Here is a 26,138-nt window from a genome sequence, read left to right as displayed (position 1 = left end):
CACTCGTGTTGACGCCGCTGACGCGGGACGCAGGCACAATTTCGTGTTTGATCTGATCGCTTAAGAAAAACAAGATGGCTCTTTTGTTGTCGTAAAAGCGAAAGGTACACAAAAAATAGACCACTTTCAAGACGTTCGTGTTGCCTCTGGGGCACTTCTGTTGACTGCAGGATATATTAGCTGGAATTGGACGGAAACAGCGCGAAAGATGAAAGAATAGGCAGGGACTCTACCTTTAGTGTGAAACCTTTTTGAGCCTATATGTGAGACGCAGTGTAATAGTGTTCTAGTATATAGAGGGCAGATATTCCGCGTACATATAAGGCATATATTTACTTGCTCAAATAAATTTTTCCATTGGTAGTGATGCCAGAGTACTCGTTTCTGGTGTTGGAAACATTAAAGATACTGCTTTCATAACAGACGATGAGAAAAACAAACAATATGGAGGTAAAAGCAGGATCGAGTACACATGGCTTTCCTGAGCCAGCAGGAAACAAGAGATGGTTGATTGATTGATTTGTGGAGTTTAACATCTCAGAATCACCATACGATTATGAGAGACGCCGTAGTAGAAGGCTCCGGAAATTTCGACCACCTAGGGTTTTTAACGTGCACCCAAATCTAAGTACACGGGCCTACAGCATTTTCGCCTTCATCTAAAATGCAGCCGCCGCTGCCGGGATTCAATCCCACAACCTGCGGGTCAGCAGCCAAGTACCTTAGCCACTAGACCACCACGGCGGGCTGGGCAAGGGATGAGTGTATGAAAATGTTCAACAGAAACTATACGTGTCATTTTCTTTTTTTTTCATTTTTTCGTTGCGCAAATGCACGCACGTTCACGCACGTGCCTTCCTAATGAAGAAATTCCTTCGAAAGCGCTTGAGATGGCAGCAGAAGCGTATCCGCGCCCTTACAAATGAAGGACAAGACACGGAAGAAATCATGGCGGGGACCTTCAAATGAGCCGAGCTCCGACTACATCCGCAGGTGGCCGGTGAACGTTGAACCTGACCACAAAAATCTGCGCCGGGTTCGAAAACCTTTTGCTTCTTGCTCATTTGCTTTTCATCATGCGTGCAGGATCGCACCCGCTTATGCCCATCTAATTAGGAAAGTTGGCTTTCGCCGCAGCAGCCCACCCGCACCTGCTGGAATTCTTTTGCCTGCTTGATCTCTCCCGATGACTTGCGCACCGGCCCGTTTGAAGAGTTTTATTTTTGTATGTTTCTGTTGTCTTGAAAGATCGCTGGTATGACCCGGAAGGTCAACATACCTGGGTCGCAGCTTATGAAAAGAAGCATATATGGATCGTGTTTGTTCTTGTTGGCAGTGCCGAGTGAGCTGGACCCCGCTGTCCGCTTTCTCCCGCACAACTGCATGCGGCGTAGTCTTGACGCACTCGGTTACGTAGAGCCCCGGCGGTCGTCTTCACCGTCCGACCTTTCGCCCCTTGGCGTCACTCTTCTTCACCCCACGGCCATTGCGGTGAACTCATGCCACACACACAGAGATGGGATCCCGCGCTGCGGGAGAGACGCTCTTCCTGCGGAACACGAAAACTGCTTCGAATTTCTCTGGTTTGCGATTAAGACTGAAGCTTAGCGAGCCTATTTCGTTGTCTGTCTCACTTCTTTCCATTGAATGGAAGTTTCTGTATGGGAAATCGCTGTCCGCAAACGGGCGGATGGCAGCCTCCTTTTTCACGACTATTACTCCAACTTGCGGGATTCCAACGAGCTGATTTGCCGAGCTCTACACGTCTTCAGCGATGCCCTTTAAGAGATGCCCAACTTGGTCTTCCTCTTACATAGATGGCTCAAGCGTCTCGCACAACCTCAATATTTCATCAATGTATGCGGTTCAAGTCTCACCCTAGCCCTCTGGGTGAGTGTCAACTCAGCGTGCTTTTTCTTCGCGGTGGCGTCATTGAAGCAGCTCTTCAGTTCTTGAATGAAAATGCTCGATGTCGTTAGGGCGTCCTCGTGATTTTCCTACCAGACGAGCGCGGTGTCGGTCAACGAGGACACCACAATAGTAAGACGGTCATTTGCGGCCCATTTGTTGCTCTCACTCGCCCCGCCGCAGTGGTCTAGTGGCTAAGGTACTCGGCTGCTGACCCGCAGGTCGCGGGTTTGAATCCCGGATGCGGCAGCTGCATTTCCGATGGAGGCGGAAATGTTGTAGGCCCGTGTACTCAGATTTGGGTGCACGTTAAAAAACCCCAGGTGGTCAAAATTTCCGGAGCCCTCCACTACGGCGTCTCTCATAGCCATATGGTTATTTGGGGACGTTAAACCTCACATATCAATCAATCAATGTAGCTCTTGCTCGCCCGTTCGTTGAGTCAGCTACTGGTCGACGTCTTTTCCAGCTTTCCCTCCGCAATGCGATGACTGCAACGAAGACTTAGTGGGACAAGGTTAAATGGAAACTAACTCGTGGTATTTCAAACATACACACACACACGCACGCACACGCACAGACGCGCGCGCGCGCGCTCTAGCTATCGCTTTATAATTGGACAATATTACCGCAGGCGGCACCTAGTGCATAAAGAATATATGAGACCTCCTGCTTAATGTTTACAGATTTGAGAAGTGTTCCTGCAGAAGCTTGGGGCATACTGTACTATATGCCGCGCCGTGTCTAACAAAAAAATAACAAGGATCTTGTGTCTAACAAAGAAAACAAGTCCTAAATTGATGCATTTTAATTGATGCCTTGAACTGAGGCATACTTAATAGCTTCAGATAGTATGGAGGGATTATTAGTCAGCTGCCAGCTCGTTATAAGATCACGTGCTACGTGACGCCAACAAGCAAAAAACTAAGTGTTCTACACTCGCCGTAATGGCTAATGGCTTCGCTGAATGTCGCTCCCAAGTTTACATGCGCATGTACACCTTATTAGGTGGACGGGTGTATGACTGTCGCCGTATATCAGTGGTAGAATATCGGCAGTGTTATTCGAAGGTCGCAGGTCCAGTCTCTGCCGGCAGCTGGTTATCTTTTCGTTAACGTCTATGTTTTCACATTTATATTAAAATTACTTTAATAACATCCCCTATCCTTTCCTTGGCGTCAATGTGTGTTAGTTCTCATTAACTGAAAGCAAGCTTCTCATTGCTTCTAATTTTTCGTATATATACTTGCAGTGTGCACATTCGCACATGCACGAAATTGTAGTGCTCTCTTATTTTTTATCGCTCTATTAACTTTCGGTTTTCGCTTCTGTATATTCCTTACATGCTCGTATATATTACGTTACATGCTCCTATATATTTATTCTCGGTGCACGGTAAGAAAACAGACTTGTACTGAGTTCACTTCTTCTTTCTCTTTTTTTCACCCCTCTTTCTACTCGCATTTAAATTAGACAGATTAAGCTAAAATCTAGGTACCCAGCGAGTAATTTAGAGCTCTATAAGCTAAGAATGCACAGAGATGGTCGCCCGCTCTATTTGTGGCTTAATGTCGTAGGGCGGTTTGCAAAAAAAAAAATAACACAAACATTGAAATTTAATACAGAGTGTGATAATTACGAGGGGAATATAATCGGAGAATATAATAAGCGGGTAGAAAAAGGAGCAGATGAGATGTACATTTAGCAAGTTTACTGGTCAGGCAGCTTGAAATAAGAACTAACGTGCCTACGTTCATGTTTGTTTATAATTTGTTTTTTGCTTCCATAAATGTATAAGGCCTTCTATCAGCACCGTCTCTCTAAGCAACTCTGCTGTTTTCATGAAACCATGCTGTTTTATGCTCATCATAGGCGGCTTCTGATGTTCGAGAAAAGAGGGAAAACATTTATTCAGTAAAGGTGGTGAAAAGAAAGAAGCGAATTCAAGGGTCCTAATACGTAGGGCAAATAGTTGATAGCTTACCAATGCCGCCCCGCCATGGTGGTTTAGTGGCTAAGGTACTCGGCTGCTGACCCGCAGGTCGCGGGTTCGAATCCCGGCTGTGGCGGCTGCATTTCCGATGGAGGCGGAAATGTTGTAGGCCCGTGTACTCAGATTTGGGTGCACGTTAAAGAACCCCAGGTGGTCAAAATCTCCGGAGCCCTCCACTACGGCGTCTCTCATAATCATATGGTGGTTTTGGGACTAAAACCCCACAAATCAATCAATTAGCTTACCAATGCAGCAGTTTGTACACGTTCGTAATCATTTCAGAACAGAACGGAAAGTGCACAGAAAACATGGACGTAAAACATGAACGCGCACGCACACGCGCACGCACACGCACACGCGCACGCACACGCGCACGCACACGCACACGCACACACATGCACACACACTAGCGCCATTTCCAATAAATCGCTTTGTATAGCACCACCTAAACTTTTCATATCAATGTGCATTAGTTCGAAGCCATTAAGAGATGACAAGTTTAAAATGGCGTTGTTAGCACTCATAATTTTTTTGTCAGTGCAATTGACATTTCTCCTATTTTTTCAGTCTCTTGTACCTCCGCGGTATTGCAACAATAAACTTTTTCGAAGAAGAGCCTGTGTGTGTGTGTGTGTGTGTGTGTGTGTGTGTGTGTGTGTGTGTGTGTGTGTGTGTGTGTGTGTGTGTGTGTGTGTGTGTGTGTGTGTGTGTGTGTGTGTGTGTGTGTGTGTGTGTGTGTGTGTGTGTGTGTGTGTGTGTGTGTGTGTGTGTGTGTGTGTGTGTGTGAGTGAGTGAGTGAGTGATATATGGGCCTTTTTTCATGCAGTATTATTTCCCTGGGCGTTTAGTCCTATTATAGCTAAAATCGTAAGAAATCATAACTGGGAGCAACCATTATAGGGAATGCTTTTTACAATGCTGAAGCTTTGGAATATTCGCTGTATCATTCGGCGTTACGCGAAGCTTGCGTGTGTGCTACTTTCATTCAGTGTGAGTACGGGACTGTAGCTTGACTAAACATGCAACGTTCATACTATAATGTGGGCGGATATGATAGATATGCATAGCATGGCTCTAGCATGTTGTCCTCCCTTGCTGTACCTTTTTTCACATGCCCATGGAAAATTCTTCCATCTACCACGAGAATCGCAGGTCTGTTGCAAAAACTGCTCCCATTCAGCAAAGTAGCGCTCAAGCAATAGAAACATTGTAACTACATTGCGATTCGCTTAGTAGCGTGATACGCTATTGGCGGAACAGAGAGCGCTTCCAAGCGTTGCCAAATATCGCGGAACCGTGTCGTTCATGCCGCATTGTCCACTGATCACGGAGAGGCCAAAGGGGCTCGTCTGCTAATAGAGGCCCTTTAGACACCCGTCAGACGGCGCTGACTGCATATGCCGCCCCGCTCGGCGCCTCATCAATCTAAGTGATGACTCACCCCATCCAGGGCTTAGACCGCAATGTCTCCATTGGCCGGAGATCGCACCCAGGGTCTGTCAGGGGCAAGGCTCCGGATGCTGCCCTTCGAACGAGCCGGAAGCTTCTCGTTCCTGCATCCGGCGCTGCGATGAGTTAGCCACGGCCTGTTTGCTGAATGGGTGATAAGCTGCCCGTGATGGCGACTCATATAACATTTAGGCTTGTAGACGGTATGCTTTCTCGTGTCCGATACACTTTATTATGTTTCATTATTTTTTGTATATAGACTATTTTCCGTTAGACATCTCGACGCCACCACCTTTGGCTGTTAAGCCAATCTTTTTTGTTGTTGTTGTTGTACATCACGACGTGAATAATTAACGCAATGAAGCATCGTATGTACCAACCCGACCGTTTTCGTGTGTTTGATTGTTAAAAAGGCAAAACACTAAGTTTAACTGTCCAATATGGCGGCCCTCAAACCCATCCGTAAGAAATTCTATACAGAATTTTATTTTCCTTAAGTATATTCTTGGTGATCCAGTGATTAAAGCATTCTGCTACTGAGCACGAGTCCACATTACGGTGCATATCGTATCCTCTGCGTTGATTTGGGTCGTTAAAATAGCGTGAATCAATTAGCTCGGACAGGGCGTGTGGAGTGCTACCGCAGACCATCGACTCTAGCTTGCGCAACTTGAGACATTTGTGCGCGAGCTGCGACACAGGCATCTTAGTCAAATGCGTCATGACACTTCCAAGGCCACGTATGATGAGTGTGCACGCCCGGCTGTCTACGGCACGACTACGGTTGCCCCACTGTTCATGGAGCTCACCTAAGTTCACGTGTGGTTCGGAACATCACTCCACCATACATGTAAGAGTTTCTAGTGTAAATTTCAAGTTTGTTATTACATTTACATCTACCCGGTTCTCGGCCAATCACGCCGGATCGGTAAACGGTGATATTCTCCAGATCATGGTGCAACATTTATACAAATTGGGTAGCCGAGCTAATGTACGCCTCAGCTTTTCCACAGCAAGACAGTTAAAATAGAACAGAACAGATCATGGTCATGAACTCGATAAAATGCCTTTAGAACTGCCGCTTCAGAGACATAAACATGTAAACACATTCAAGCCTTGGCCTAGTCATATCTTTGACTGCGGTGGGGAAAGGAAGCTTTCTTTTACCACGCCTTCGTTACCTTGCTCTAGATTCTTGTTTGCATCAAACTCGGCGAAATAGAAGGCTCAGTGGCTTTGGCCTGGGGTTGCTGAGAGACGGCCACGACTGCCGCATTTCTGGCAGTATGCAAAAGAATTGTGGGCAGTGTATTGCGTAGGCGTCAAAGAAACTCGTGAGGTAATAAACGGAAATGAGCGCGTATTACCCCACTGTGGCATGCTTGACTCTCAGATGATGGTATTCAACGCGTAAAACACTAGAATTAAATTTGATTTTGTCCTCGCTGTATCTGTTACCACCTGCTAGGTCAGGGAGGTCATACTTCACGTCCAAAACAAAACAAGCTCAGTTAATCAACAGCGTATAAGTTTAGGAAGTGCATACAGCCCTCTTGTAATGGGCTCGACGAACACCGTCCCTTTATCACTATTACGTACGATTGGCTGCCGGCACAATGTTTTCTAGAACACAATATAGTAGTTTTGGTAGTACATACATCGTTTGTTTGCATTTAGACTGATAGGCAAGATTGTGTAAATGATGGCTCTGAAAAAAAAAACAAATAAAAAGGATAAACATCTGATGAGCGTTGCCACTCGAAACTGCATCTGGAGCTCTCTCTTGTCTGCCAACATGTGCCTGGCTTGACGATGCTCAATGAAGCCCGGAAGACGTTATATGACATTGCCAAACACCATACAAAGGTGAAGTGCGATAGGAACACGCATCAGGGTGAAGACATTCCGCGTCTCAGGCGTGCCTCGATAACCCGCATGTTTGTTCTCATCTAAGAGCGCACGGGTAGCCCGACGACGCCTCGGTGCACCATGTAGCGGCGGAGAGAATTAGCCTGCCAAAAGAATGCCAGCCGTGTATGCACAAGCTGTATGTAATCATCTCCGCGCGAAGCCCCGTTTTGGGAGCTCGCTAAGGCGAGTAGGAAGAATGTCTTCCTCGCCGGCGCCAGCGGCTCTTACAAAGAAAGTGTTTGCTCGACACGCGACGTATCTGCGTGCCTCTAGCAAGCGATGACGCATTCGCATGCGATCGTTTTGTTCTCTTTCGTCGACGACCAGCTGTGACTGGTTGCGTACGACAGAGGTGAGCCCTTGCTGGCAGCACCTGCGTGGGGGTACAAGCATAGACTTTTCCTCGTGCAAGCTATCAAGGACAGGAGCGCTGTTCTGGCAAAGGAAAGTCAAAAGGGCAAGGTTGGCGACGAGGAGCCGCCTCTCTGGGCCCGTTCGACGCGTCGGTCCAGCTGTAAATCGCTGTGACAGAGCCGCTTTGCCGATACTTAGCGACGCAATAAAGCGTGCGGGTCCTCGAAGGGCAGGCGCGAGCTCATTGAAGCTAATGCTCTTCCGCTACTGCCGGGGGTTTTCAGTTCACACCGGTTGCTTCGAGCGGGCCGGCTCGTCGTCCCCCGGCAACACGAAGACGCAGTGATTCCCGTCTATGAGCTGTGGAGGGAAAATGACAGTCCTGTCTAGACGACTCCGCAGCCATTTTGTCTGGCCATTGCAGCTTCTCATTCAATGGGCACTAGATGTCGAGGGAGAGAGGGAACAGTTTCGTTCGTGGAAACTCTCTTGCTCGCAATCACTTGTCTTTTTTTTTACTCGTTTATGTCCTGATTCGTAATTTTACCGCGAAGATGTCAGCTTCCTTCTTCATTTCTCTTAATACATAAACTAGATGTTTACTTTCCCCTGTTCAGATGCAAACGACTTCTAGAAGTTGTTCAGCTGCGTATTTGTCGCAACGACTGCGTAGATTAGAAGTGATTGTTACAAGAGAGCAAAGTATTGAAAATTTCCAGAACGTTAGATTCGCAATAATGTATGTGCATTGAGAGGAGACATGCAACGATTTCGCTGGAAGAACTGCTCAGTGCTCCGCTATATATGAAAGTGTACCTCCTATACGGGCTCAACACTGGTTGTTTCTTTCATGTGTTCGCTGAAATACCTATAAATTACACGGGGCTGGCTGGGCTGGGACTGTGTAAATACAAAGCCCGGAATCCTGGCTCGAGTTCTAATTGACTGAGTTCAAATTAACAAGATTTGGCTGTATTCTAAAAAAAAAAGTGGTGGGTTCTGATTTAACGCGATTCAACAGCTCAGTAAATAGACTGTTCGTGTTTCGAGCGATCCAAACAACCTTAAGTTTTCTGACATTTAGTTCTATAAACCATATTTTGCACCACGTGGCGCAGCAGCTATATCGGGCTGGTTACTTTATGTTAACCCTTTGTGTGACAGTGGGGCACATACGTCGCACTTTTCCATTTGCAGGAAAAAGTGTCTCCCGCATTACCCATTGATATCAGCGCAACGCTGAGTCACTCAAATCTTACCTAAGTCTTCGTATTATCAAGGAAATTTTCTTTATCATGCTTTTGAAGGGACGTTGTAGTGTTACAATGGTGCTGAATTTCAGTCATTTTTTTTTTAAATTATAGCTTTTTAATGTTCCTTTTCTTCAAAATTATAGAGCTTACCAATCAAAATGCTGGACAATTTTTTCCTTTTCTGGTTTTTCGGAGAGGTGACTGTAGCTTCCAATGACAACGTATTTTATTACGTTTGCGCAATGAATTCACCCATAAATGCACCAGAACGATTTCCTGAGAAGTTGCCCCCCTCATCTCTCAGTGCAATTGTGCATGTTGGTGCATGGAAATATTTTTCCCGATATCGTATGCTTCTTGAAAAGTTGCCACATATTCAAATTTAACAGCTGTAGTCGATAATATTGACAGCAAAGGCAAGAACATCTAAATTGATTAAAGAAAAAAGAATGCTTTGATCATGCGGTGAAGTAAGCTTTACAGGAACAGGCCAGAGGGCTATGAAGGCTCACAAGAGCCGCAACTGCAGGCGGGGTTCTCCTGCTGAAGGGAGGCCCGCACAACTTTCCTCTTCACAACTTGAAGTGCGCCATTTGCTTAGGCCCATTCATCCGAAATGCGCGTTGATGAATCGCGAGATGGTGCCTTCATGAGACAGTGGGACAGCGTTTTCCCACTTTTTGAAAACACTCTCACGAGTCAATAGGACGTATACGTCCCACTTGTTTTTCAGTAAACTACTGGCTTGATTTTGTTGAAGTTTGTTTGAAACTATTTCTTTGTAGTATGCCAGACTACACGACAACCGGCTTTTATACCATTGTGTTAAATGTAGGTCGACCTACAAAGGGTAGTGAGTCTGTGTATATAGTTATGCAGGATAGAGTCATTGCTAGAGGCAGAGTAATATTGTAAAATTCCAGTTCACAAATTTGTGTAAATAATAAAAGGTTGAAGCAGCTTTTGCTTGAAGCTTGACACCGAAATTAATTGCTAGATTTCTCATAATAGTAGGCCGGCTTCATTTTAGCGTGGATGTTTTTTTTTCGTCAAGTTCACACGAGAACGCACACACTGTGCTATCGGCATTAGGAACTTACGTCAAAATAAGTAGCACCATGAGAAGCGGCACCATGAAAAGTGCGCTATAGCGCAGTATAGAATGTGTTCCAAATAATTATACAATAGAGAACGCAGACGCCTCCTCGTCAACACTCGCCTTTCATAGCATTGACACTCGCCGTTTCTAAGCACAGACACACTTTTCTAAGCACAGACTCGCCTTTCCACAGAATACAATGCTTATGCTACAATACTGACCTTCTTGATATCTGCAATAGCCTGCCTTCTTAATGTCCCAAGCTTTTTGCTTCGCTTGAGCCTTCTTTGCAACAGTATTCCGTCCCTATTTTCTCAGTGTCCTTTTTATTTTGTGTAGACTACTTCTTTGAGTGGTTATAAAAAGGAGAACAACAGAAAAGTGTCGCCCGTAACTGTCTATTCCTAAGATGACACCTCAAAAAGGTCGGCACAGGGATGGGGTAAAGGGGATAAAAGATATAGTAACGAAAAGAAAAACGATCTCTCGGCGTGGCGGACACGACGAGAATTGTGTATAGACTACTTCAATAACTGTGGATTGGCTTGTAAATATACTTCTAATGAGACTGCAGGTGTTTAAGCATCGTTATACGTTGCGCTACCCCTATGGTGTTCCGGCCTTTTTCCTTCGTTGCTCTCTCTCACACACGCTGGTAGCTGCTCTGTCTTGATTTTCTGTTAATGATAAATTTGTGTTCTATATTTATCTTCTTAATACTGTCGTTTATTGCCATTCTGTTATTAATCCCATACTATTTTAATCCCATATTCTTAATCCCATACTCGTAGTTGCTTTATCTTTTGCTCTTTCTCTCTCTGCGCTAGTATTCAAACCTCAAGTTACTCGTCAACATAAATTGAAGCTTTATATATATATATATATATATATATATATATATATATATATATATATATATATATATATATATATATATATATATATATATATATATATATGTGTGTGTGTGTGTGTGTGTGTGTGTTGAGACCGTTTTGACTTGCATTCTTCGATTTGATTTTCTATACACACAGAGTCCGACTGAACAAGAGCGCGTATAGCTTCAGCGAAGATGCCTCACATCACAGCCTTGCAGATTGTGGTTAATTACTGAGTCGCATTGGCTCCACAAGCTATGTAGTCATATGAATCGATATTACCAGAAACTTTGATTTGCCGCTGAATGTTATTATAAGTCTATGGTGTATATTGAACGCGTACGTTTCCCTGAACCGAGGCGGATCAGGCTAGTGCTCATGTGGAGGCATTCTCTACGACACTTTTCAGATATTATTGCTTTGTCGACAGCGCTGCAATTGGGTCGGCTGCCGCTTCAGCTGTTCGTATACGCTGCTGCATGATTCATCATTCGTGGCGGCGGCGCAACGCGCGGCACGTTGTGCTTAGCTTATATGCTTGTCCGAGAAAAAAAAAAGGCGCTGATTAATGATACTATGAGGATACTGGTTTTCGCTGGCACGCTGACCTGCCCGTATCTCGGTGAACGTGTTCGCCACGAGTGGTGCGAGCTCTGGCATTGACGCACGCACGGCAAAAGCGGCTCGTCAGTAGTGCGTCAGCGGGAAGTTTATTTTTCCTTGGGCTGTGTTTTGACGGGGCGGGCTCATTTTCCTACGCTCGGTGAAGCTGAAGCTAGAAGGATGGGCTCCGTGGCTCGGCGTCACGCAATGCGTTTCTGAGCCGGCCAGGAAAAGCGGGGCGAGAAGGAGCAAAGGGGTTTCGCGTTATGGCCGTCGTTGCTGCAGTGCAGCTGCCACTTCCGTTTGCGGACCAAGGTCAACCGATGCTTTCCTGCTCGTCTCTGGCAACGGCCGGGCATCGCTAGCTCGCCGACACTACTTATTTAACCTTCCTCTCTATGCATGTCTTTCACTGCGCCTATTGTATTCAGTTACTGCTTCGATTGATTTATTGATATGTGGGGTTTAGCGTCCCAAAACCACCATATGGTTATGAGAGACGCCGTAGTGGAGGGCTCCGGAAATTTCGACCACCTGGGGTTCTTTAACGTGCACCCAAATCTGAGCACACGAGCCTACAGCATTTCCGCCTCCATCGGAAATGCAGCTGCCACAGCCGGGAATTGATCCCGCGACGTGCGGGTCAGCAGCCGAGTACCTTAGCCCCTAGACCACTGCGGCGGGGCTCAGTTACTGCTTTCACAGAGCCGAGAAGTATCAATAATTAATACGATGCGGATGCCCTTGTAACCATGGATGGCAACCCTTATTTTCAATCATTTTTGTTCTCTCTTTTTATGCATACTATTTTGGTTAGCCTGGGCACTTTTGCATTTAGTATGCAGCAAACGTAGTGCTACTTTCTCTAGTAGGCACGCATAGCAGACTTATAAATCTACAGCTTGGATCTTTTCTCGCTGTTGAGAACGATCTCCCGCATCAGACACGAGGTGCTTTCGCCTACGCCTAACAGACAGCTGCGACAACAATGCGGCAGTCATTGCAGCAATATGGAGGGCAAACGGGCACACCCGCATGCCACGCACCAAACTTGTCCGGGAAGCTGACTCGACACGTGCAACCAGACAAAGCACACCGGCGGCCCTTTTACAGCGATGCCGGTTGCCCTGAAAAGCCAGGTCGCGAAAGAGTTTCTGACACCTCTGGCGGCGTTTCCATCGGGGCGGATCATCTCCAGCTAACACCGTTCCGCATTTTACCGATTCATGCCGCAAGCGGGCGTTACGCCGTCGCTCCGGGTGTTCCAGGAACCAAGGGTCGGGTCTTTACGAGCCACGAATCTGCCCACCTGCGCGCCGCGGCCTGTTTGGCGTTTTGGCTTTTCTTTCAGCGCCCACAGAATGTCCCCGTCTGACTTTATGGCCTCTCGGCCTGCCTTCCAGGAACTCAATCGGCACCTAAAAAGGAAAGCGGGGGAAGGGATTCGCGGGGACGGGCCTTGAAAGCAATCAGCCCGAGTGCGTTCGCGAAGCCCGGGTGCGGGCCACAGGTGACACTCTTCGCGAAATGCACCGAGTACGAAGCGCGTGGCTCAGAGCAGGTGTGACATGTCACACTATATGATGCCGCTGTGACATCGGCCCCGAGCTCTCTCCGTCCGCTTGATCTTGACTGACTGAAGAAGCTTGTGCCGCAAGCAGTGGAGGTTCGGGCACCACGCCGTCACACTGGATGCGGAAAACGTTTATTCCGGGAATACCGAAAGCTTGGTCAACTCGACATTGGCCATTGGCCTGCCATCTTGGCTAATGATATGCCCAGGATCAAGATTGGCTGAAATTTGCTCTTTACGAGCCATTCTAGGGTCATCATAAAGAGATGAATGAATTAGTGAATGAATGAATGAATGAATGAACAAAATGAATGAATGAATGCTACCCCTGCGTTTACTGTGGTGACTAAACTTTTTGTTACGATTGCTACCTTTTTCTACATTATGTTAATCACAGATTCACAGTGTTATACTCCGCAATAACTCAGCCTATGACATTGCAAGGTGAAACAAAAATCCGAAAGGACAGGAAGCGGGGCAGCCATTCGCTTCACACTGCTGCCTATACGCAAACGTTATACTGTAACATAAAAGAGAGAGAGAGCGAGAGGGAAAACCTTTCTTTGCAATGTTTAGTTTAGGTACTAGAAAACAAGGTGGGGGGGGGGGGGGTTGTCAAAGGGACATAGAGTGTTTTGAGTAAACACAACGAGTCAGCCAAAGCTTATTGGTGTATAGTCCAGGGCCACATTGTGCCTGGACATGTCGGTGAAATTAGTGAGGACAAAAAAAAAAAAACTCGGGAATTTTCACGAAGTATTCATGCAAAGGCCGAACCACATATTTGTGTGTTTTATCTTATATTTACCATTAATGTACACACCTCACATTAATTTCAAAAGCAACACATAATATCTACACCTCGTAAGCACCATAGAATTGTGCAACGTCAATTACGGTTTGCTTCTCCCTCACAAATATAACGTTCCTTGCTCATGCAGTCAGCAGGGCAGTTTCGTATGGTGGTTTTGCGGCGTCAAACCCCACATATCAATCAATCAATCAGCAGGGCAGTTACAATGCTGTACAAATATGCACTGTGTCTACCTTTTTCAGTCACTAAACATTTTTTTGCGTAGCAGGTACGCCTTTTTATAGATGTTCAGTTTGTCGCAGTTTAAGCGCCCTCATAAGTCTAGCGACGACGTGCAGCTAACCGAACAAAACAGCTAGCATTTAGAAAATGTAACCTTGTGTAAAGTATCCTCACTGCACTCTAAAGGCGTGTTATCAAGTGAACGTTGCTGAAGCTGTCCCTGGTATGCACAAAACTGTTGGCAATCTTCTAGTGATCAGACGACGTCACAGCAGCGTAGAGTTGTGTTCTGCTGAGGGACCGACGTGGTGCTTAACCGGGTCACTCGCGGCGAAACTAGCCCGTGCGAATCTCGCCGTTCTTCACCTTCTTTTCTTCCCTCTCGTTTTCGTTTGATCTCACCGCGATATCCGTCGTCTGTGCCCACTTACGCAATGTCACAAGTGCTCCCGCGCGGTTTCATTGATGCCGGCCGGGATACAGGACTTGCAAGCAGCCTGTAGCGCGCCAACGAGAAGGACTCTGAGAACGCGTGTACGGCCGTGTGCACACGTGTGCTGGTAAAAAGCGCCCGCTATACGAGCATGTGCATTCTCCTACGTCGTTTCTTGTAACACTAAAACGCACAAAGTGTGCTATAAGGTCTACGAACAATGCTTGTTATCACGCGGCTCAAGCGCACGGGTGATCTAAGCTGTTAAGGAGAGCATTGTCCTCGAAAAAGGTGGCGCCTTTGTTTTCATTTTTTCCCCCACCTAGATCAGGTGTACGCACTTTCTTTCTAATCGACCTGGGGAACTTTGTAAACATTTATGGGTGCTCAGCTCCCTGGCAAGTTCGCACTTATAGGGCAGGTATTTATGTAGGCCAGCTAAATGTCTTGCTGTGGCGCGCATTGCGTGAAAATGCACGCGAGCCCAGCAATGCACAGGACCTTTGTCACGCACAATTGTACCTACGAATATGCCTTCCTAAATTTTTTCTACTTGTAAGTGTACCTCACTAAATCTCGACCTCTCCGAGCACCTCGACTTCGCGTGCGGGTTTTCGTTGTTTGTAAATTTATTCGACTTTTGAAAGCTGTATGTAGGTCCCTGAAGGGACTGACTCTCCTCAGATGTAGATGCCTTCGTGGAAACAAATTGTTTACGTGCTTCACAATACCCATTCTATATATTTCATTGAAATTATGCAGCTTAAATCAATGGTTAGAAAGAGAGTTTGTCTTTGTTAGTTGTTTAATTGCGCGAAAATAATGTTAAAAAATGGGTTCTCACTTGCTTTACAGAACTGTGGACAATAATGTTTTGCTGGATTTTGTTCTACGTGTGCTTCCTATTGTTCCTGTTAATTTCAGCTAAACCGCCCCCAATAAGGTCAATCAGAACTTATGGTACCCTCGCGGTAACGCACGAACTCAAGCATGCAGTCTAAAAAGCGGAGTTTTCACAGACTTGTAAGCTGCAATTTTGTGACGGCAAATTACCACTGTCTTTAGGTGCTGATGTTCAGTTTAACGACGACCTGCATTCTTCGTTCAGTGATCGTGACATTGTACAGTTGGACCTGTTGATCTCATCGGGCTTTACAATAGAGGCGCGCATTTTCAATCATTCCCAGCTGTGAACTTTTGTCTGATCCATAATAAATAATTTTCAAGTTTTTCTTTTATCAACGAATCTGTTTAGGCTCACCGTATTATTGTTCTTTCCGAAACAGAAATGACCATCATCACCAACCGGCACGCGCTCTCTACATCCTCTTCGTTATGCTTCGCTCCCAAAACACGAGCACCGGTTTCTCTGGCGTGCCATGTAATAAGTTAGCTGATAGATAATAGAACGCGTACAGCGACTAAGAAAGAAACAAAGAAAGAAACAAAGAAAGAAACAAAGAAAGAAAGAAACAAAGAAACAAAGAAAGAAACAAAGAAAGAAAGAAACAAAGAAAGGAAGGAAGAAATAAAGAAATAAAGAAAGAAATAAAGAAATAAAGAAAGATAAAGAAATAAAGAAATGAAGAAAGAAATAAATAAAGAAAAAAAGAAAGAAAGAAATGCATGCATACATACATACATACATACATACATACATACATACATACATACATACATACATACATACAGAAAGAAAGAAAGAAAGAAAGAAAGAAAGAAAGAAAGAAGGAAAGAAAAGAAAGAAAAGAAAGAAAAGAAAGGAAGGAAAGGAAGGAAAGAAAGAAATCTGAACTTGCGCACCCTCATTCCGAAGGAGAGCTTTCTAACCACTCGGCTATCCAGGCACACTAGCAGAAGGTAGCATAGCTTTGCATAGTATTCTGTGGAAATGGGGTGGAAAAGGTAAGTGAACGTGAGGAGGAAATATTTGATGGTGAGGGAAATGGAAAGGAGAAGGGAAGAAAAAAAGCGCAAAAGAATGATGGACATAGAAATAGATACAGAAGAAATAGCGATAAAGAGCGAATGAAGGAAAGAAATAAAAGAAGTAGTGATATATATAATATACAAGGGAAAGAGGTGTATACCTAAGGGCTCGTTTTTCCTTGTTTTCACACAATAATAATGAGATCTAACAGACAATAATGCCAAGGAATGTATAGGGGAAGTTATTAGAACAAATGTAATGTAAACAAGAAGAAAGAAAAGTGGGTGAAAAAATAACCAGCCGTGAGCAGGAATCGAACCTACGACCTTCTAATAACGTGCGCGATGCTATATATATATATATATATATATATATATATATATATATATATATATATATATATATATATATATATATATATATATATATGGCAAGAAAGAGAAAGAAGGAAACATATAGGAAACATATATGAAGAAAAACAAATAAATAGCAATAAACAGGCACAAAGAATTTAAACGAAGAGAAAAGAAAGCGTCAGTGTTGGAAAAAAAAGACAAATTTGGAAAAACTTGACAACTAATAAGAAACCAGGACTACCTCTGCAGCCCTTCAGCTCAGCTGTCTCTTTAGCGTTGCGCTTACAGTGCTACGTTAAATTTTAGAATTTTTCATTGCCTTTGTTAAAAAAACTTTCGTGTTCATTGCTTTAGTTACGACATTACGACTGATAGTAGTCGTGTCGTAGAGTATTTGATTGCTGTGGAGGCGAGGTTGATAGTTTTAAATGATGAGATTTCACGGCAGCTCAGCCCGGAAGCTTTGTGCAGATGTACATTAAATACGTTTATTTTACCCAGTTCAATGTTTGCTCGAATGGTTGTCTTGTGTGTTAATTGATTCAGTTTTTAACAACAATTATTTTATGCGATCAAGACGAGGCACGAGCACAAGGAAGCATCGCAGGCTAGGTGTAACTGCCCTGGTATGCAATGCGTACAGCCCTCATGTTTAGTTCACTGCCTCTTCCATTTATGTCGCGTGATTCTCTGCACAATAAAAACGTGACCAGATTTGCAGCTAACAAATTTTTTGTTGCCCACAGTTTATAGTAATTACGGCAAAAAAAAAACATCGGCGTTCACTGCAATTTCGCTATAGAATGATTTGCGTACAGCCATCAAATGTCGTGTTTCCGCGGCAGCCTTCAAAAATGACCACAAACATCACTATCCCAACTAAGTGCATCATGTCATATCTCTTTTCAAATCGACTTTTTTTCTCACTACCTGTACCTTTTGTTTTCTCTTGATTCGCTTATTCATGTTCCACTGATATAATTATAAACGCTTTAACTCACTTGTTTCGACTTTGCTCCATATTTTGTTCGTTTGCTGTACTAGTCATTACGCTCTGTATATGCATAATTAATCAAAGGTCCCACTACAGTTTCTTACTTTGGGACCCTTGCTTGTATATTGTTCATGTTCTATCGTCTTGTTTTGAAAGCAATAAGCTGGAACTGAAATCAAAACTGCATGTGAACGTATCATAGGGTGCGTGTTCTGTTGTACGGGTGTGTATTGGCCGCATCAGCGTGTGGCACCATGCTTGTCCATGTGCACTCAACACAAAAACCTCCTTGTCTTGGCGAGACACTTTCGCAGATTTTCTACCTTATGTCACGTTCTTTCTACACTCGAATTCATAACCATGAATGTCCCATTGCATTTTTCTTTTGATGTCGTCATGTATAGTTTACCGCTTTGTAAAAAGGTGAACTTTTTTTAGTTTCTGGAACCTTTCATATTTTATTCCATAGCTTTTCGTTTTATATCCTTGATTAGTTCTATGAAAGATGCAAATTTTTATTTGCCTTACATAACAACCGTTCATCCCCACCATTGGGATACCTTTGTTATGTCTGTATTCTTATGTCTGTCGCAATTCCTGTAGTCATGAGTTCAACGTTCTCGTTCGGTTTTATCACGCAGGAAACATCGCGCCGAATGTGCAGTACCGAAGACGACGCCGACTCTTCGGATGATGAAACCGAAGACATCGCAACTGAGTGCGCGACCACCAAACAATCCGGCGGCCAGGTCGATCCGCGGGTTGCAACAGTCGAACCTAGCACGGAGGCCCACCCGTCGGTCTCGGCGGCAGCCGGCGACGCCAAAGCGTTGAGCAGAACTCCGAGCTGCCGCTGCCCCCGTTCGGAGGCACCCTTCTCGGCACGGCGGCTAGTTCAGTCTGCTGGTTCGGTGAACGATGAGGTACCATGCATCTGCTGCAGCACCGAGGACGCCGACTCACTGGGTGAGCTTCAAGTCTATCACACTGCTTCGTACGCCACGGGGTCCGTTTCCGTTGAGAGTAGGCTGAAATCTTCGTTGACGACCAGCATGTCTTCGGGGCCCGTCACGAGGACTGTCCACGTGACAACGACCGTTTCCAGCGTGTCGCCGGTTGAGACACTGCGCGGCAGTTTCTCGAGAAGGTGCATGCATTCGCTGACCACCGTGTGCGTTCCTCTTCTCGTCGACCGATTCAGCTGGCAGTCGGGCCGCGTCCACCATGGCATCGTCCGCCAGCCCAGTTTTCGAAGACGAAGCGGATCATCCATGGCGAAGGGTCATTTGGCGTCGGATTGCCTCGCACAAAGCAGCAGTACGGCCCAGCCGCAACTGGGCTTCCCGTCTGACGAAGTTAAAGAAGCTCCCAGTACCTTTTCGAATAAATCGCGACCAGTTTGCGACGGCACAACGGTGTCTGTGAAAGAACTGGCTGCTTCTCTGAAAGACCTCGAAGAGGACACGGACGAACCGATACGATTCTTTTTCACCGCACCGTCGCCGACACAGGAGCAACCCTCGACGGTTGGAGCCGCCCAGGCATTGGCGAAAGGGGAACATTGCGTAGCCGATGCTCAACCTCTATCTGTGAACTCGAATTCAGGCGTTTGGAGGTGCCGCAAGAACAGTGAAGGTCCTGGAGGTGCACTTAATAAAAATGGCAGTCACGTGCTGAAAGTACCTGAACGCCCGACAGAACTGCCATCCAAAAAGGTAAGTGTCTACTTTTAGTATTTAGCTAATGGCTTTTTATTGTTTTTCACGATCTGTAGATCCCGTACATACGTGCTGCATGCGTCTTTTTGAAGTAGCACTGATGCGGTTTACTCCGATTAAATTGTCACTTTTAATGTATTGAATTGTTTACTCCTTTCCCCTCCGACTGAACTTCCTGGGGCGTGTACGTGTTCCTGGACTTCCTTTTTGCGAAAATATTTATTGAAATTGTGTACCGGGTTACTGTTAGAATGTTCTAGGAATTTTAAAATTGCTGTTCCGTATCCGGAAGAGTTCTTGGTAAAAAAAAGCATACAAATTAATAAATGTGCGGGTACTTCGCCTGAAAAAGATGCCCGAAAAAGATAGGTAACGTTCTGCTTACACCGTTTACTAGAGTTGTATATGCCCCCATCGGGAGCAGAGCTGCGTATAGGTACGTACCTGCTCACTGAGGCGTCTACGCTAAGCAGGAAAGCCAACCATCTCGAATATAGGAGCCGGCGCGTCTCAGCGGCTTTGGGTGCTTTCTCGCTCGTTCATAACGTGTCGCTGGCTAAATAACATTCACTTCGAAGAGAGAAAACAACTTGGACAGACAATGAAATTATATGATGGTCGATAGCAGCCACTATTGCCAGTAATATTTTTGTTTTAAATAGCGAATTCGAAAATTTCCGACAGACACGATTATGGACAAATGAAGTTGAGCGAATCACTTGTGTCATGCACATAGTTTTTGACGCAGTGCTTTAAAAGATAAAGTAGATGGCTTAAGAAAAGAAGTGCTAAACTTATCACTCTGTGGTTTTACAAATAACGCAAATGAGAATTTTAGGCATATCTAGGTAGATGTGGCATAAAATAGATGAGGCTTCAAAATTTTATGTCGCACAATGGTCAGACTGAATTATGCTGTTTTGATAGACCTGTGTAGGTGAATATTACCACATTCACTCGGCCACATTTTTATCGTTTTGTCTTTTTTAATCTAGGTGAATAGCTAGCCAGCCGTTGAATAATGGGTGGGAATCAATACATATCCTGATTGTTTTCTTATACTCAGTCAAAAAATATTGCTATGAAATCTATATTTATACGATATAGTCAGATTTTTGCATGACGTGTATGTGAACGTGCATTCTCCAACGTACTGTTACGCTAGAATAAATGAGTCCTACTGAACTGCCAACACATTCTACTTGCAGTGGCGATTTCGACGGCCGACGAATGTGCTATTGTGAGCAACATGAGCTGAAACACGGAATTTGTCTTTATTCGACTACTTGCAATGCACTGACAGGACTTTGACGTACTTGATATACCTTTCCACTCAAGCATTTAGAGTCATGAACATTTCTGCTCTTGTCAAACGATGTTTGCTACGGCCTTTGAAATGTTATTTCAGGGTTTCATGGCGATTCAACAATGTCACTTCCATGTGGCTTTTTTTCTGACGCGTGCTTGAAAAAGCAGAGTGGATTTTGTACCTTGGAAAGACAAACTGGCAAGAGCAGGACATGGTCGTTGCCCAATATTTAGCTTATAGAGTCGCTGAATGGAGAAAGCCCTTTCGTTTTTTTTTTTGTGCAGTGTCATTGTCGCGACTTCGCAGCAATGGTGACGTCCTAGGCACCACAAAAAGTGAGGTTCACTAAAAATGGACAATACCAAACACCACCACACCGCAAACGAAAAAAAAATATTCAGCACTCTGCCGGATCAAGTCGCCGGACGGCCGGTTAGGCTGAGAAGCGGTGGCGGTGGCAGTCGCTAACAAACGCGCGGCCGTAAAGTTGGCTTTCCCTCGAATGGATGTTTTTTGCGCACGTGAGCGTGCTTGGCAAATGGGGGCGCTAGCGACGAATTCTACCAAATGCGCTGCTCTGCTACCTTAAGTTGATACATACAGCAACTCGAGTATCCCCTTCATGGCTTCAGGGGCGAATGGTGACGCACTCTCTGCATATGTGTCAAGTTCACATACCATATTTCCAAGGCACTCAATAAATACATTTCAACAAAGAACAAGTAATTTGTTGTTCTTTATGAGTTTCAGCAATTACTTGCAATTAGCATGTAATCAATTACTTTATTACTCTGCCGTCAGTCATGTTTCATTTTGACATAAAGAAGAGTGGAATCATTGGCACGAAATGTCTCCGAAGTTAGTTTTCAGTTTCATTGATCTCGAGAAAAGTGATATTTTTTTTATGTTGGTTTTGGAACGTAGCACGTTAAACGACCCGTCTAACATCGTAATGCCTTCTCGAAAGTAATCGGTTAACCTCATACGCATGCTCTGACGTCACGTCAGGACACATTGACTACGCAGAGCGTGGAATTCGTCTAATCAACTATGTATATTGCTTTCTTTAGGCCACAAACGTGCAGAACAAGTACCAACAAGCTGCGTACATAAACGCAGCCACGACTACTGAAAGAATTATATACGGCAACAGGGTTCAGATAAACGGTAGTTAGCTGCGGTTGAGCTATAGGAAATTACGCTCACAAAAGCGCCATGCAGTTTTCTAGACAATGTGACACTAATTTGAGCCAGGTCACCATATTATCACAAAATGACGAAAAGCAACAACACACCAGGCATTACATTCCAAAATATTCGTGCTCTTAGAATTAGGCGCACCTTAAAGAGCCTGAGATGATCAGAATTATAATGGAGGGCAGCATGCACTATACGCCGTTCCACCTAGTCATTTCGAAGTTATGACTATACTATTAACATAGAGTATGTGACGTTTAATTAGCACTATAGTATGAGCCATAATTCATTTTCAACAGTGAAGCTGTTTAAGCGGTTGGGAACTTGTGTTCCCCCATAAAAAAAGTGATTACCATGAACCGGCATGGGCTCTCTTCATCCTTTTTGATGTGAAGTTGTCCAAGCTATCGGTAAGTTGTGCTCCGTCGTCCAAAAGTCCTTAGGTGCGTATGCGCCAGAGGCATTCGGCAAGCCCGTCCACCGTGGGCAGCAGGTGCGAGTGTCGAACGCGTGAAAGAGAGAAAAAGCGAAGAAAGAGAAAGATGGAAACAAAGAAAATAAAGACATAATAAAGAGATTGATTAACATAAAGAGAAAGAGAGAAGAAAAGGTGATAAAAAGAGGAAGAGAAAGTGGAAAAAAGAAGCGAAAAAGGACAAATGATGAAAAGACAGGCATCGACAGAGAAAGAAAGAGAGAAACAAATAGATAAAAAGAAAGAAGTGGTACAGAATGACTAAGTTAGGGAAATAGAGCGAGAGAAAAAAATAGAAAGAAACTAATACGAGAAACATTTTAGAAAGATAAATAAAGAGAAGTTGAAAATACAAGAAAGTTAAAAATAGATGATTAAAGCCATCTTGCTTCGCTATTCAGTCAGGCTTGGCACCACTTGTGCCATAGAAAAAAACGGAGAGCAAGCAAGAGAGGAAGAAAAAGAAATAGAGAAACAAAGAAAAAGTGCGAAAGAAGCCAGAAAAAAAAGGTAGAGAGAAAACGAAATATAGAAAGCGCGAGAAAGAGCAAGAAATAGATTGAGAAACAAACAAATATAGAAAAACATATACGAATGAAGATATAGAATAAAACAGAGAAGATAGAAGAGAAAAAAAAAACAAGGAAGGCCACCCAGCTCGGCTCCTAGTGGTGCCGTCAAACTGGCCCCACTAGTGCAATACTGCAACAATTTTTCTATAATTCTGAAATGACTCGGTAAAGTTCAGGACGTAGCGCAGGTATATGACAATTCATCACAGGTTCTTGTAACTTCCTTCTGGCATAATAATCATGGTCATTTCGTCTACACACACGGAAGTCCTGCCTCTGATACATTTAAACAAGGCATTGGGCTTTTGATGTTGACCACGTAAAGAAAAAAAAATAACAGACTCGCAATGGAATTGTGCCATTCGGCTGCCTTTGGATCCCGGAACTACTAGGCGAAAGCGTTCAGCTGCTGCTGACCATTGGACTGTGAGCCTACATGTCCCAAAAGCAGCCTCGGTATATATCCACATCACGCCTGTGCCCCTGCCTTTCTGCGTGTCCACGTATGTATCAGTGATACCGGGCACGTTTTCTGAAACAACGAGAGTGGCGTACAGAAAGGCGCTTACACGTGAAGACGTACGACTCATGATAAAGCAAAAGTCGCCGTGAAGCTGCTACTGAGACCTTTCCTACTAAGGTTTCGAGATAAGCTTCTCAATTTTCTCTTCTTTCTGATGGCAACACCCTTCATGTCGACAAGTCTAAATCTGGGAGATGAGGGCAAACTGTGAACGAGTGATCAATATTTTACTCGACACGTGAGACTAGAAAGTCCGTTGGCAAGACAATAGGGGGGTTGGGGGGGGGGGGGGGGGGTAGGTGAAATATAAATCTCCAATCTAGGGAATATAATACTTGGAGAGGATAGAAGGGAATCATGAAATTGTGGTAGTATAAAACAAAACCAGGTGAATTGCAAAGTGCAGATCTCTAATGTTATGTACAGAATAATACGGAAATAACAATGTGTGACTTTCATGCTGTGAAACGTTTACGATGTTAAGGAAACAGAGGAAAATAGACCATTTTAAAATCTAGATTGAGCAGGCTGCTGAGTTTTATCCTGATGACCTATCTTTCATCACTAATGTTGATGAAGAATTTTTCATGCCAGAAATGTAGATGGAAATGAAGTAATCACGTTGTTCTAACAAATTCACCTGAAACCTTGATGTTCCCTCTGTTGTCGGGCATATATGAAAGACATTTGTGGGAAGTATGCACTTACACGTACTTAACGTCTACTTAATCCTATAGGTACGTAACTGCAGTGCGTAATAAAAAAAAACAAAAAAATAAACTATACATAAAAATCCTCCGCAGTCAGTCAAGTGCGATAAGAATGCGCGTTTGTGAAGCCATCTGCATGCGTGCGCCAAGCACAAAGCGCACAATGAATATAAATCGAGGATGTTCATTGTGTAGCCCCGCTTATTAAATTTCGCGTGTCTTTGTATGTGCGAGTGTCCAAAGGTAATTTTGGGAGGGAAGGGGAGGAAGAGCTTGGCCCCACCAAACTGCACCTCTGGCCAGGCCAATGCTGGCAGCCTTAACCAATATGGGAAGGCTTGCGGTCCAATGAGGAAATTGTTCGAACTGTGATCGTCCTGAACCTGCACGTTCTCTCTACATTCCCTTTGCGGTGACGCTGTTTACTCTATCGGTAAATTGTGCTCCCCTGTGCAAAACTCCTCAAGTGGGTAAGCGCCAGAATAATTGGGCAAACCTCCCTGCCGTGCGCAACAGGTGCGAGTGTCGAACGCGTGAAGGAGAGAGAAAGAGAGAGAGAAACAGAACGATAGAAAGAAGGAGGAATAGAAAATAGAAATAAATAAAAACAATAAGTACAAAAAACGATAAAAAGTCAGAAAAACATGCACAGAGAGAGAAAAATAAACAATGACGGAGACAGAAAGATATAGAATGAACAAGAGATTCATAGAAGAGAGAAGGAAACGAAAACAGTGAGAAAGAGAAATAACTGGAATAAGGAAAGAAGTAAAAATAGATACAGAATATATATACAAAAAAACAAATAGAATGAGAAAGACACGAGTGAAATATAAAAGGGAACAAGGCCGTCCTCTGTCGCTTCAGGCTTGGCACCACTGGTGTGATAGAAAAAGCAGAGAACTAGCCAGAAAGCGAAAAAAAGCGAACAGGAGGAGCTCTTAAGAGCTCCTCCTGTTCGCTTTTTTTCGCTTTCTGGCTGTGAATTATACTGTTGAAAATTACTCTCGCGTTGTGCTGTATAAACTATATTGTATCATGCACTAACTTTCTTTATCCTGTAGATCCATAGGATCAACTGAACACAAGCATGCTTATTATACTCCATGAAATATTATACACTAAGATAGTATAAGCGTTAAAGGTGTCATCACGCCCCGCCGTGGTGGTCTCGTGGCTAAGGTACTCGGCTGCTGACCGGCAGGTCGCGGTATCGAATCCCGGCCGGAGCGGCTGCATTTCTGGTAGAGGCGGAAATGTTGTAGGCGCGTGTGCTCAGATTTTGGTGCCCGTTAAAGAACCCCTGGTGGTCGACATTTCTGGAGTTCTCCTCTACGGCGTCTCTCATAATCATAGGGTGGTTTTGGGATGTTAAACCCCATATATCGAAAGGTGTCATCACTTTGTTAAGTGTAACGTTATTACGAACCTCGCAGTCAATGAAACAGGGGTATAGAAAGAAATCTTTATTGGGGGGTGAGAGAGAATGGGGCCTTTCTGAAATGGTTATTTTTGTTCTGTATTCCATAAAAAGTTTGAAGGGGAGGGGGGCACAGGCCTGGTGTGCCACCACCTGGCTACGCTACTGCAAGAAGTGCGCCCTATAGTACGACATTGTCAGCGGCTCTTGTGATTTCCGAATCTCACGCGCTACCGTGAGCGTGTTCAATGGAGCGGCAGCGCGTGGTCTGGTAGCCGTGCTTCAGTTTACGTATTCGAGACCAAACAGCGTGCTCATTCGTTCGTGAAGTCGTGGGAAGTAGAGGCCGTCCACGTCTTCCTTTTCCCGGTGCCGGCCGCCCCGTACTTTCGTCAATCTTCATATGTTTTGTGTTGTTGCTGCATGGTGGTACAAAGTTTTATA

The 26,138-nt window shown here is 44.5% G+C and overlaps 1 protein-coding gene and 1 long non-coding RNA gene across 6 annotated transcripts in view; one reads left to right on the top strand and one right to left on the bottom strand.

Annotated features, from left to right (window-relative positions):
• LOC119176380 (puratrophin-1) overlaps window positions 1-26,138 on the top strand; it is a 540,416-nt gene that overhangs the window by 129,629 nt on the left and 384,649 nt on the right. For all 5 annotated transcript variants that reach the window (XM_075877541.1, XM_075877540.1, XM_075877537.1 and 2 more), the window contains exon 2: window positions 18,412-19,485. In XM_075877541.1, the coding sequence (XP_075733656.1) occupies window positions 18,412-19,485 (1,074 nt within the window). The remainder of the gene's footprint in view (window positions 1-18,411; window positions 19,486-26,138) is intronic.
• Window positions 1-26,138, bottom strand: part of LOC142775723 (uncharacterized) — a 252,900-nt gene that overhangs the window by 33,626 nt on the left and 193,136 nt on the right. The window lies entirely within an intron of this gene.

Source organism: Rhipicephalus microplus, chromosome X (genome assembly GCF_043290135.1).
Source record: "Rhipicephalus microplus isolate Deutch F79 chromosome X, USDA_Rmic, whole genome shotgun sequence".
Lineage (NCBI taxonomy): Eukaryota > Metazoa > Arthropoda > Arachnida > Ixodida > Ixodidae > Rhipicephalus > Rhipicephalus microplus.
The sequence above is the reverse complement of the archived record's forward strand: the minus strand, read 5'-3'. Positions and strand labels throughout refer to the sequence as shown.